The following is a 14,509-nucleotide window of genomic DNA, read 5'->3' on the forward strand; positions in this document are numbered from 1 at the left end:
TCCTTTCTTCTGCAATGAGATTAGACACCCCTTCTCCCTTCTTCATTTTAAATAAGGTGCTTATTAAGTAATATCTTCATTTTAAATAAGGTGCTTAAGTAATGTCTGGATTCATGGAGTGCATTCTCTTTGGTAGGGAGGAAATCAAGAGTACTAAGAACTGACCTTTCTCTTTCCCTTCCCAGGACTACCTATATACTGAAGCAAAATTGTACCCCTCCCCTCCCAGCTGTCTTTCCAAGCTGTGTTGAAAAGGTGAAAGAAAAGTCAGCTAGTCACTTAAACCTTAAAGTAGAAGGAGGACAATTCAATGAAGCTAATGTTAATACTTGTGATACTTGAGGTAACAAGAGAATGATGGCATAGTGTGCTTTGGAGTGGAGGCATAGGAACTCCAAGAGGCAGGAAAGGAACACAGCATGGGAAGTAGGAAAGTACCAAAAACAGCTTTTCCTTCAGTATTTCCCCTTTTTTTACATGGGGGAAAAACCTCTCCAAAGTAAGCAAAACTTCTCTACCCAACCCTCAAACTTGTATGTGACCTTATTGACTAGAAGCAACATAGAATACAGTGCTGGAAAGAACACTGGGTTGGAGTTAGAAGACTTAGATTCTAGTCCTGTTTGTTTTGTTGGATTTTAGGAAAGTCACCTAACATTTTACCTTGTTGTGGAAATGGGAATGATGATATCTGTGTTGACTAATATATCTATCATGGTTAATGTAAGGACCAAGTGGTACTAGATATATAAGCTAAATTATTTTATATATAATGTTATTTTACTATATATAATAATAATTATTAAAGTTGTTCCTTAAAAAATTATAAATTAGAATTTAAAATTCTATCATTACTACCAATTTCCTGTCTGCCATACTTTGCCTGGAGGGCTTACGAGTGGGATAGGGAGGGATGAGTCAGCTCCTGCCACCTCATGGCATCAACCTCCTATCTTTTGGGAACCAGAGTTACATATGTTCCCTTTTTCTTACAGCTATTGCCATACTTTATTTGAGGAGCTCCCTCCTATTTCTCCACAGCTGATTTCTGAGGGATGTACAGAGGAATCAGGGGAAGCTGGCTTTGCTTTGAGAGATGTGTACATTTTTTTTTTCTTTTTTTTTGTCTTTTTCATGACCGGCACTCAGCCAGTGAGTGCACTGGCCATTCCCATATAGGATCCGAACCCGCGGCGGGAGCGTCGCCGCGCTCCCAGCGCCGCACTCTCCCGAGTGCGCCACGGGCTCCGCCCGAGATGTGTACATTTTTACATTTACCCTAGAGTAGTTAGGTCAGAGCCATTTCCTCATGTGAATTATTTAGTTACAGAGAAGTGGGGTTTTTTGTTTGTTTGTTTGTTTGTTTTTTCCCCTGTGATAATTCAGAGAGTCATTTGGCTAGTTGAGATTTTTTTCATTGAAAATTATTTAACCAGTGATGACTAGACTGATAAGACTGAAATCTTGAATGATGTGGAATTGCAGACCCAGGTAAGTTACCTTAACAGTGGTACAATTTAAGATAGAACCAATTTATGAAAGTCTTTAGGATAACTCTTCTCTTTAATATATATTTGTCTTAATGACAAGTATGAGTTATACTAAAAAATAATCTACCAGTTTTAGATTTTTTACATGTTTAGAAATCAGTGACAGGGGCACAATTTTCAAGCTGGTACTGAACTCAGTAAACATTTCTTTCAAAAACACTTTTGAAAGATTTTAACATATAGAAACTTTGCGTTTAGTTTCGTTACTATTGGCATAATAATGTTTCGTGTGTGAGAGAGATATTTATAGACATACACGTAAAACTTTTAATTATACAATAAAATTGTGGTTATGTTTTTAGTTTATAGATTTTATTGGGTAAAATAGCCTTACCTTAATGTCGATAGAGATAGAAGGAATTATTAAATCTTACTGTTTGTTCCAGCTATGAGTTCTTATAATTAAATCTCAGGTTTTCTTAAAGATGAAGTGGTCTTTCAATGTTGTTTTCTCAGTTTCAGTAATAATGAGTCTGTCTTGTGATTAAGCATATTATAATACCTTAGACTTGTCACAGTTGTAACGAATTTGATTAGGTATTGCAGATGATAGAATTTTTTGTCCCAGGTGAGTTGTTGCAACAACCAGCATGGGAAAGAAGATGGTAGGAGCAAGTTGGTCAAGCATTGCTTTAGTAGTTAGAGTTGAATGACCATTCTCTTTTGTAGAAGTGAAATTAGGGCTAATTAATTGGTCCACTTCTTGTTTACTGAACCAATGTTTCATTATGACAGAAATGGGAGAGTATAAAACCATCATGAATTTTATGCTTATGTTGTATGTTTTTTGAAAAATAAGATTGTAGATTTATTCAGACTACTTAAAAAAAAAATCCTATTGTGTGTCAAGCACTGTCCTAGCCTAGGAGGTATAGAAATGAAAAGACAATTGTCTTCTTCAGGGAGATCTCACCGTCTAATAGGAGAGGAAGACGTGAAAAACAATTACATGGCTATATAAGAAGTGCTAAACAGAGTTAACAAAGGTATAGAGAATGCATAAAGCAGCAGATGATCAGATTTTTCTGAGGTGTCAGAGAAAACCTTACAGAGGAGCCCATGAACTGGCTCTTGAGAGGTCAGTTGAGTTTGCCTGGAGTACAGGAAGATACTATTCTAGGCTGAAAGAGTAGCTTGCAAAGACAGTGAGACAACATGACCTATTGGAGAATACTTGAGGAGGGAAAGGGAGGAAGGAAGGTTAAGAAATAAGTCTGAAAAAGAAGATAAGAGCTAGCTCATGAAGGGCTTTCTATGTCTATTCGTTCATGGGTTCTTCAATTGATTGTGAGATAATGTGAGTAGATTTATTGTTTAGAGGGATTAGAGGAGTGAAACAAAAGGCATACAGCTGAGTGAGCACCCTGTTGAGTAATCCAGGTGCGAAATGATGTAATGGTGGAGTGGAGCAGAAGAAGATGGATCATAGGGGGCAGAGTCAGTGAGATTGGTAATCACTTGTATATTGAGTGTTAGAAATAACTTGGAAATATCAAATCTTGAATTCTATTCTTAGCTGTTCCAGTAGCTGCTAGGGTGAAGGTACTTCTCTTCTCTGGGCCTATTTCATCATCTATAGAAAGAGGAAATAGAAGAAGATGAAAAAGTTTCCTTCAAACATTTTGAAATTCTTCAATTATGGTACAGACTAGGAAAATAGGCTGATTTTAACATTATTCCTGTGCTGGCCACGGTTTCAGTGCAAAACAGGTTAGTACAATTGCAGCTTGTATGCTTTTGATTAAACCAGGGAAAATAAGATAATCGACCATCTTAAAGGAGATATTAAAAAGAGCTCTTAATACCTATCCAGTTAACACCTATATAAAAAGAATGCAAAATTCCCCACCTTTGCAACCTTAGATAATCTTAATATTTTTCTTCTAGAAGAATTCAGTTGTTAAACACTTTTAGGTTTTAGTCATTAAAACACTTTTTAAAAATTATAAATTGAGTGCGTACTAAAAACAGTCTCTTACGTATAATTGAATTGAAATAAAATAATCTGTCATCATGTTATTCCTCTCTCAAAACTTCCCTTGTTCTCAGTGTCATCCATGGAACCAGATTACTGGAAAAACAGGAAATTTGAGAAACTTACTTGTCTCAAAAATGTGGATAATAATATTACCTACCTAGTAGAATTTTTGGGAAAATTAATTGAGAGCGCCGAATCCTAACCACTAGACCACCAGGGACTGGGAAAATTAATTGAGATAATAGATGTATCGTACTTATTAACAGTGTCTGGCATGTAATAAGTAATTCAGCTAGTGTTAGCCATTAATAGGATGAAGAAACTTTAAGAGAGTATTTAGACCACAGATAGACTTATAAATAAGAAGTGAAACAGGAGTAAGGTGTTCTTCTGTTTGTTGTGGACAGATCAGAGTGAAACTTGAGAAAAATGTATTTCCTCTTCCCTGCCCCACAGAGTGGAACATTTATTTTTCTCGAATTAATAGCTCTCATGTCTTACAACAGCTTCCCAAAATTAGTGTACACACCCATCCCTCCACCCCACCTTATCCCTCCCTTTAGTTATATTGATGGATCTTCAGTAAGTTAATCATGAAATATAGTTAATTTCTATGTCTGTTGCTTAGAGGAACAAAATCTGGTGTAGATTTGATTATTTTAACTTAGAGAATACAGCAGTGAGTTTGTGTCATTCAGCCAACTTTTTTTTCTAGTTTAAGAATTAGTTTCAATCATATGTCAAGAAGTATTATATGGCTTTCTAGAGCATGACTTTTGATTTTCAAATATCTTTGAGTGTTTGTGGCAAAATAATTTAATCCAATCTTGTGATTTATGCCATAAAAAAGGGATATCTAATACAAAAGCAAAACTTAGGATTTTTTCTCTGAATAATTTAAAAATTGTGAACAAAAAATTTTTTTCTAAATGTCATGAGAAGGATTTTGTTGCAAGCTAAGACTGGTAGATTATAGAAGAAATTAAAATAGGTGGAATAGTACTCCCAGGTAATACTCTTATATCATTTATTTATTTATTCATGTTGAATCAGAAAATGATCAAACAAGATTTAGGGGAAAGTATTTGACAAAGAAGAACTTCATCCAACAGTGAGTTACAAGGATGTCATTGTCCATATTACCCAGGGTGAGCAATTGAAGATAAAAGTAAATTTTGATTAGGAGGAGACTACAATGATGAGAAGTGCAAATTAGCAAGGCTGTAGGAAAAGTCAAGGAAAAGTATAGGTTTGTGACAGAAGATGAGGTAAACAAACCATTTCCTATATTAAGATTGAGCATAAGGACATTCCAGATTGTATCAGAAGTTATTCGGATATATATTTCGACTCGTACCTTAAAAGAGAGTGTGAAGTAACTGGGACTTCAACTTGGTGATTTATAATGATCAGGATAGGAAACAGATTATGTTATGAAATAACTAGAAATTTTGTCTGAATTTTTTTGTGAAAGAGTTGTGTGAACTTTCTAATTACTTTTTCTTTAATTTACCAGATCAGCTGTTCCATGTATTAGCCTTGCACATGCGGCTTTATAGCATTGACTCTGAGTATAATCCCTGGAGAAAGCTCACACAGCTAGAAGAGGTGAATTTGCAGTAAGTATTACTGAAAGATTAAAATCAGTTAAACCTCTTTCTGAGAAATAAAGTTTAAAAATAGGATCGAAATTTTTATATGAATACATGAATTTTTTTATGTTTTCCTTTTGAAACAGAAATATATGATAAAAATTGAAAACAGTTTACCATTATTCTCGGTAAAAATTGTATAAAAATTCCTATCAAGTGAGAAAATCTTTTGAAGAATGAATCCCATTAATTTTTATGCAGATGAAACATTCAAATGGCTGGTTGTCCTTTCTATGTCTGGGTTCAGATAGTCTTGGCATGATCCTCCATTGTAAAGTTCCCCCTCAGTCTTTCACCTAATGGTTTTAGCAACCCCTGATGATTCTTGCTTAAATCCATTATTTCATTAGGTGTTGTAAAATAGTGTTTAAAAATTTTTTTCTTTCTGATTTATTATCTGGAATGTTTCTATAAAGAGGAACTTTCCCATATCAGCTTTTTGCTGACTCTGAAATATAGTTTGGCAGGATGAATGCTTGATTCTTCTCCAATTTATAAATTTTCAAAGTAGAGTTGATACCCTAGCAACTTCCAGTGATGACCAATAAGTTGTGGTTGTTTGTTTATTTTATGATCTCATGGATTTGTATATATTTTACGTACTTAACTTCATGTCGGTCATTATTTTTTCAATGCAAATTGTTTTCTTTTAGGTTAGTGAGAATCCCTCCAGGTTTACTGTTGTACTTTTGACATGAGTCAAGTAATCTTTGCTTTCTGGCATATATCCTTACTTTCTGGCACAACAAATCGACCCAGATTCATTTTGTACATTTTCTACTTTATACCTGCAATCAGCCATTTTTTCACATAGTTCCTTTTAAAAGTGAATGGTATTTATAGACCATAGTCTGAATACTGGGGGGTGTTCATAGTTATTGGGTTATCATTGCTTGTAGGCCATTTCAGTGGACAGAGCCAGGAAATATTTTTTTAAAGAAGAAAAAGATCTTGAGTTCTCACTGTTACTTCTAATTCAGACATAAAGTATTTCACTTTGTTTTCATACAGGGTTTTTATTTTATTTCTTAACTTTTCTGTTATTTGAATCTTTTGTCTCTTATTCTAGAAACCTTGGTTCTTAATAATATTAACAATTATTTATTTGCATAACTACAGTATAACTACAATTATTTTTAAAATACCAATACTACTACTAACCATAAGTTCTTTTTGTCCTTAGAATATATATCACTAGGAATGTACGGTGAAAATACTATGTTTTTAAGTCACTTGAAGTAACTTTTCTTCTGTGCTTATGCCATAAACTTGATTTACAGTTAGGCTCATTTTTTTTGGTTCTTTTTTTTTTTCCCCTCAGTAGTTCACCCAGAAATCTATAATAAGTAATGTTTTACTGCATGTAACCAAATGACTGCAAGAGAGGAGATCCAATGTGCACATCACAAAGAAATGATTAAGTATTGCAGTGATGAATAGGCTAATTACCCTGAATAGATCAACACACATTGTATACATGTATTGAAATATAACTCTGTACCCCATAAGTATGTACAATCAATATGTTTCAATAAAAAATAAAGACTTCCTTTTCCCCCTTTATTTATTTCTTTTTTAAATTATATAAAACTTATACTTTTTTAAAGCAAAAAATTACATAACAAAGTAAATTCAGAGACACCTATCTTCCATTCTTGTCGATTTGCATTTCTTTTTGTGAAGTGTCTAATCTGCTGCCCATTTCTAAAAATTGGGTTGTTGGCCTTTTTCCTCTTCACTTTTTTTTTTTTTTTTTCCTCTTCACTTTTAAGACATGTTTATGATATCAGTTGCAAATATATTTCACCAGATTTTCAAATGTCTTTTTACTTTATGATTTTTTTTTTTTGTCAAGCAAAATTTTTAAAAATACAGTTGTATTTATTAATCCTGGATTGTGAGTCATAGTTAAGCAAGCCTTCCCCTACTCTCTAGTTATAAAACAATTCACCCATGTTTTCTAGTATTTCTGTGGTTTAATTTTTTACATTTAGATTTCTAATCTATTTAAAATATATTATGGTGTGTGATATAAGGAATGGATCCAGTTTTTTTCCCCCCTGTATGGCTATCAAACATCCTACTGCTTTGCCTTCCCACAATAGTAAATTTTAAAAAACCTTAGAAATAAAAAGAAAGAAAAGAAAAGAAAGGTGAAGACACTCTGTGTTTACTGATACGGAAAGATTACCAACAAGGTACAATGTTAAGAGAAAAACAGACCCAGGCACAGAAAATGTGTATTTCATGGTACCATTTGTGTAATTAAAGGGGGATGAGAAAATAAATTTATTTTTACTTGTTAAAAAAAAACATACAAATAAAACCAAACCCACACATCTCTGGATATTGGATTTATAGCAGAGATTGCACTGAGGAGCAGTGGGAGAAAGCATAGTTTATAATAAATAGTACTGGGTTAATTGGAAATTCATATGAGAAAGAATTAATATTGATCCCTACCTTATGCAGACCCTACTCAGATTTTGCTAGTTGTTTCATTAAAGTCATGTACAGCAAAAGAAAATTCAAGATCATGCTTGCATTTACTTGTTATATCTCTTTAATTTCCTTTAATCTGAAATTGATCCTGACTTTGACATTTTTTTAAAGAGTTCAGGCCAGATATTTTGTAAAATATCCTTTAATCTGTTTTTGTTCAGTATTTACTAGTGATTAGATTCAGGTTATAAATTTTTAGCAGAAATACCACAGACTAATGTGTTCATTTTAGGGCATCATATCAGGAGGCACATGTTGTTGATTTGTCTTGTTAGTTGTGATGATAACTCTGATCATCTGGCTAATGTAGAGTCTATTCACTGTAAAGTTATTATTTTACCTTTTGTAATTAGTATCTTGTGGAGAGATACTTTGAAGTTATGTATATATCCTGCTACTCCTCAAAAAAAAAAAAAAACCTAGAAAACAAAAAAACTATGTTTCGTGTTTATAGACAAAATTAGCAATCTGTGAGTATCTTGCATGTCATGGCTAAGGAAAATCCCTTTTCTTAATATTAGCTGGTAATTTTCTGTCTAGACTTGTGTGCTCAAGGACAAGGATGATGTGCAAATAAAGTATTAGAATGCCTAACTCTCTGAGTCTAAAAGATGTCCAGCAGATGAAAAGTTTCTAAGCCTAGTATTGGTGAATTAAGACTTTAAAGTACAGGCATAGGTAATAGGCTTTTTGTAATACTGATTACTAGATTTTGTTCTTTTCAGACCTTAAGATTTAATGCACATTAGGATGGTAGTAAATACTGTGAATAGTTTATCCAGTACTTAAGTCATGCTAGGCATTTTTGTTTGCTTATGTAATCTCATTTAATCATCACCAATAACTGAAATACTAGGTACTATTGTTATCTCAGCTTCTACCTATGAGGAACATGAGGCTTAGGAAAGTTAATTAACATGTTCTTTAGGAGCATACAGCTGTTAACGAATAGAGCTGGGATTTAAATCCAAATCTTTCTCATTCTGGAGTATAAGTTTAGCTATTACTGTATGCTTCCTTTCCTAGTATTAGGAGATAGGAATTTCCAGAAAATCTGGTTGATTTTTTCCCCCCACATTTGCTTTCATTTTTATGGTTAGTTAGTTCATTAAATTATAATACTAGAGTTCATTACTATATATCATCTACTGTTTTTCTGTAATCCTCATGAAAATCATTTCCTTTATTGACTTTTAATTTCATTGTGTTGATAATCACTTTGAATTAAAAAAATGGAAAAATTTTGTCCTATTAACTCTATTCCACCCATTTCTTCTTATTATCCATACAGTTAATAGTAGCATATAACTTTTATAATCTGGATTTAGAAAACTATCTAAAAAGAAAAAAAAATTTTTTAGAAGACTTTGTTTTTTTTTTAGAGTAGTTTTAGGGTCACAGCAAAATTAAGAGGAAGGTACAGAGATTTCCCGTATACCTTCTGCTCCTACACATGCATAGCCTGCCCCCTTATCTTATCAACATTCACCACCAGAGTGGTACATTTGTTACAACTGATGAACCTATATTGACACATCATAATCATCCAAAGTCTGTAGTTCACATTAGGGTTCACTCTTTGTGTTGAACATTCTACATTTGGACAAATGTTTAATGACATGTATCCACCATTATAATGTCATACAGAGTAGTTTCGCTGCTCGGAAAAACTTCTGTGCTCCACCTATTTGTCCTCCCCCATTTCAACCCCTAGCAACCACTTATCTTTTTATTCTCTCCATAATTTTGCCTTTTCCAGAATGTCATATAGATGGAGTCATACAGTATGTAGCTTTTCAAATTGGCTTCTTTCACTTAATAACGTGCATTTAGGTTCTTCCATGTCTTTTTATGGCTTAATAGCCAAATAATATTCTGTGGTCTGGATGAACCGTAATTTTTAACATTCACCTACTTAAGGACATCTTAGTTGCTTCCAAGTTTTGGCAATTATGAGTAAAGCTGCTATAAACACCCATATGCAGGTTTTTGTGGACATAAATATTCAGCTCCTCTGGGTAAATACTAAGGAGTGTAATTGCTGGGTCATATAGTAATAGTATGTTTAGTTTTGTGAGAAGCCACTAAGCTGCCATCCAAAGAAGCTGTACCATTTTGCATTCTCACCAATAATGAGTGAGAGTTCCTGTTGCTTCACTTCTTCACCAGCATTTGGTATTACTAGTGTTCCAGATTTTGGCCATTATAATAGGTATGTAGTGGTATTTCATTTAATTCACATTTCTCTGATGACATATGATGTGGAGCATCTTTTCATATGCTGGTTAAGCACCTGTATATCTTCTTTCTGGGGTATCTGTTAAGGCTTTGCAACCATTTTTTAATTTGGTTGTTTTCTTGTTGTTGAGTTTTAAGAGTTCTTTGTATATTCTGGATAATAGTCCTTTATCAGATGTGTCTTTTGCAAATATTTTCTCCCAGTGTGTGGCTTCTCTTCTCATTCTCTTGACATTGTCTTTTGCAAAGCAGAAGTTTTTAATTTTAATGAAGTTCAGATTATTAATTACTTTTTCATGGATTGTGCCTTTGGTGTTATATCTAAAAAGTCATCACAGTACCACAGTCATCTAGATTTTCTCTTATGTTATCTTTTGTGTTTTACATTTAAGTCTGTAATCCATTTTGAGTTAATTTTTGTGAAGGGTGTAAGATCTACGTCTAGCTGCATTTTTTTGCATTTGTTCCAGCACCATTTGTTGAAAAGACTATCTTTTCTCCATTATGTTACCTTTGCTCCTTTCTCAAAGATCAGTTGTCTGTATTTATGTGGATCTATTTCTGGGCTTTCTGTTCTGTTCCATTCATCTATCTGTCTGTTCTTTCATCATTACCATTCTGTCTTGGTTACTGTAGCTGCAAATTAGGTCTTGAAGTTGAGTAGTGTCAGTCCTCCAATTTCATTCTTCTCATTCAATATTACATTGACCATTCTGTGTTTTTGCCTCTCCATGTAAACTTTAGAATCATTTTGTCAACATCCACAAAATAACATGCTAGATTTTGATTGGGATTGCATTGAATCTATATATCAAGTTGTGAAGAACTAACATCTCAACAGTATTGAATCTTCCTACTCAGGAACATGGAATATCTCTCCATTTATTTAGTTCTTCTTTGATTTCACTTGTCAGAGTTTTGTAATTTTCATCATGTAGATCTTGTACATATTTTGCTAGATTTATACCTAAGTATTTCATTTTCTGGAGTGCTAATATAAATGGTATTGTGTTTTCAATTTTAAATTCCACTCATTCAGTATATAGGAAAGTGATTGACTTTTGTATTAACTTTGTATCCTACAAACTTACTATAATGAATTTTTAGTTCCAATAGTTTTTTTTTTTTTTTTTTTTACCATTTCTTCTGTATTTTCTACATAGATGATCATGCCATCAGTGAACAAAAACAGTTTTATTTTTTTCTTCTCAATCTGGTAGCTTTTATTTCCTTTTCCTGTCTCATTGCATTGGCAAGTACTTACAGTATGATGTTGAAAAGGAGTGGGGGGAGAGAATGTCCTTGCTTTGTTTCTGATGTTAGTGGGAATAATTATGTACTTTAAAATATTTGAAAATATTAAGCATTTTAAAAGGTAGTTATCACAATGATGGTATTAAACTCTGTAGTCCAAATCTACAGAGTGGTATATCCATTTATTTATTCATTCTAATTATATGCCTACCTTGTTCTAAGAAAGATCATTTCTCTGTCCTTAGAATGATTATTTTTATCTTACCAACCAGTAGGCACTAGGTTATCTTTATAAATTTTTTTTCTTATTATCAGATTGTTACAAAAAAAAAAAACTTACAAAAAAAGTATTTATGACTTAAACATTTTTGCTAATATAATAGATAGAAAATGGGATACCAAAGTAAAAAATATTATTTTAATTTTGGTGATATTAAGTATTATTATATTAATCAGCTATTTGTATATACTCTTTGTTTATTGTATATTCAAGACTTCTGTCCATTTTTCTGTTGGCATCTTAGTTTTTTAGGTATCCGAATGATTCTTTATGGTTTAAAATATTAAATCTTATTTTGTCATAGTAGTTGAAATATTTTCCAAAATTTGTTTGCCTTTTAATTTAATAATTACTTTTCTTGACATATTAAGTTTTTAAATTTTCATATGGCCAAATCAATCAGACCTTATGTTATTTTTTTCCTATTACTTTCATACTTAGAATTCCTATCCCATTCAAAATCTGATGTTTACTTTTATAACCAGTATTGCAATGTGTTCCTAGTCTTAGGATGTGCAATATTTACCTATATTTTCTTAGAGTTTTCTAATAGGATAATTTTTTAAAATGTGCAATTTATTTGGAATTTATTTTTACCTGTTGTATTAGATGAAGATTTAAAATTTATTTGCAAGTAACCAACTAATTTTATAAACAATTTTATATCTCATTTATTAAATACTCAATGTTTGTGTATTATAGCCCTCATTAGGGGCTTTCCTTTTTGTTCTGTTGAATTATCCAGGCCCATTTCTGGGACAATACCATGCTGGGTTACTTATTGAAACATCTTATTATGTGTACACATCTGGTTGGATTAGGTTCCTCCCATTTCTCCTTCCCTACCTCCCAGTTTTTCTTTCCTTTCTCATCAGTATATTCTCCAGATGATCTTTAGAACTTTTCCTAAGGCCTTCCCCTCATTCATGATTTTGATTGGAATTATTTTAAACTAATAAATTAATCTGGGAAAAACAGTTATCTTTATAATGTACAGCTTTGTCAACTAGGCACATTCTCCATTTTTTAAATTTATTTTTTGTATCATTCTATTGTATGCATATTATTTTTCAGTTCTGAAACATTTGTTAATTCTTAGTAGTATAAAATATAAATATATGTTACATTTTTAACAAGGTGTATATGAATAAACATAATAGAGGTTATAAAATTCTTAAGTATAGTTTTTCTTGTATATGGATATTTGGATTGATTTGAAATAATATTTGAATGTTACATGCAATAATATTAACAATAAGCAAATAAGTAGAATAGCAAAAAAGTAATCCACCTGTAAATGTGAGAAAGATTGCTTCTATTGCAAAAGAAATTGTTGCCATGTAATGTAAAATACAGAAGAATCTAGAATTCTATTAGCCCTTTAAGCTTTTCAGTTGCTTGGACTGTCTCTATTTTAATAAACTATATTTAATTTACTTATTTCGGGATGCATTTCTTTTTTATACCTAAAAGCTCTGTAATTTGTTGGTCTTTTAGGTTATGGTGCAAGAAGTTCTCAAGCCTATTTGATTTTTGTGCAGTAAAGTGGTTCTTTGCATAGGGGTAACATTGGTCTTGCATAAATGGATCCATAGTTTCTCCTAACTCTAAGTGAGAGTCTTTTAATCAGCCGTTAAATTTAATTTAGCAGTTTGTTAATCCAAAATTATTATCCTAAGTAGTTTTTAGTGGACTTATTTCTTCTTTTTCTTTATCTGTAGATCTGTAAAGATTTTTCAGTGTTATTTTCCCCTTACTCTTTTTTCCCATTGGTTCGTGTCTGGCTTCACCCTCTTTGCGTATTTCCTTTTGAGTTATTTAGTTTGTTTCATTAAAGTGATAAAACCATAGAAATACAGAAATATATGGGACCTGTAGAACCTAATCTTAATAAATTTGTAATTTACTATGACGTCTCTTTCCTCAACTCATTTTATCTGTCTCTTTTTGATCAGGAATCTTAGCTATGTAGTTTTTGTCTCTTTTTCTTCCTGTACATCTGTTCATCCATCCATTTTCCCATTAATATTTCATTTGTTTGTACAGCTAGTTTTATTAACTGTTTTAATCCAACCATTGCATGTGATGGTAGTTGTGAAAGCTTTTTCCAGCTTCTGACAAAAAAGAGGATGAATTAGACATTAAATTGGAGGAGACTGAATAGTTAGAAGGCAGTGGCCATAGAGATGGCGAAGAGGGAGTGGAGACAGTCATTAGGACTTAATGCCAGTTAACTATGGGGTAAGAGAAGATGGGTTTGGTATATAACCAAGTTCCTAGCTTATTTATTCGTTATACTCTTTATTGTATGAATGTTGTGTTTTAGGGATTGTGCTAAATGCAGGAGGCTATAAGAAATAAACCACATCAAGACTAATACTATAGAAAGGGAAGCAGTTTGGTCATGGCTGGGATAAGAGTATGTGTATGGAGTAGAGTAGAAAGATTATAAGTTCACTTTCAGGCATGTTGAGGTTGAATTGCCTGTTGGATATATAAGTGGAGAAATGGATGGTCAGGTATAGAGTTGAAGAGAGTTATGGCTGGATATATGGGCTTGAGAGTCATCAGTGTATGGCTGCTTGTTGAAGTCATGGGTTAAGAGGTCTTTCAAAAAGAGTTTTTAGCATGAGAAAAGAAAAGGAGAATTAGACCCTTGGGGAACAATAGTACTGTACTTCTAGGTTGGTCAGAGGGTAGAAAACCTGTGAAGAAGACTAAAGTGGAGAAAATTTTCTAGGCAGGAGTGTTCAACTATATCTAAAGTCAAGTCAAGACCAGTAGGATATGGATTAAAAATGTCCACTAAATTTTGTAATTAGGAGATCATTGTTGATCATGGGGAAAACCATTTCCATGGGGGATTTGAATAATAATAGAGATGGTGCTCCTGCCCCCCCATTTTTTTTTTTTTTTGAAATAACTTTGGGCTTGTAAAGTAAAGGGGAGAGGATACAAAGACTTGAAAGACAAGAAATATGAGGATTCATAGCATTAAAGTAGGGTTAGCCTTAAAGAAGAAGACAAGTTTATTAAGGGCTGTTTATAGAGACCT

At 32.7% G+C, this 14,509-nt stretch overlaps 1 protein-coding gene across 3 annotated transcripts in view; it reads left to right on the forward strand.

The window, feature by feature from the left end:
* UBR3 (ubiquitin protein ligase E3 component n-recognin 3) overlaps nt 1–14,509 on the forward strand; it is a 233,502-nt gene that overhangs the window by 168,279 nt on the left and 50,714 nt on the right. For all 3 annotated transcript variants that reach the window (XM_063088738.1, XM_063088752.1, XM_063088745.1), the window contains exon 32: nt 5,045–5,147. In XM_063088738.1, coding sequence (XP_062944808.1) covers nt 5,045–5,147 — 103 coding nt within the window. The remainder of the gene's footprint in view (nt 1–5,044; nt 5,148–14,509) is intronic.

Source organism: Cynocephalus volans, chromosome 1, assembly GCF_027409185.1.
Source record: "Cynocephalus volans isolate mCynVol1 chromosome 1, mCynVol1.pri, whole genome shotgun sequence".
Lineage (NCBI taxonomy): Eukaryota > Metazoa > Chordata > Mammalia > Dermoptera > Cynocephalidae > Cynocephalus > Cynocephalus volans.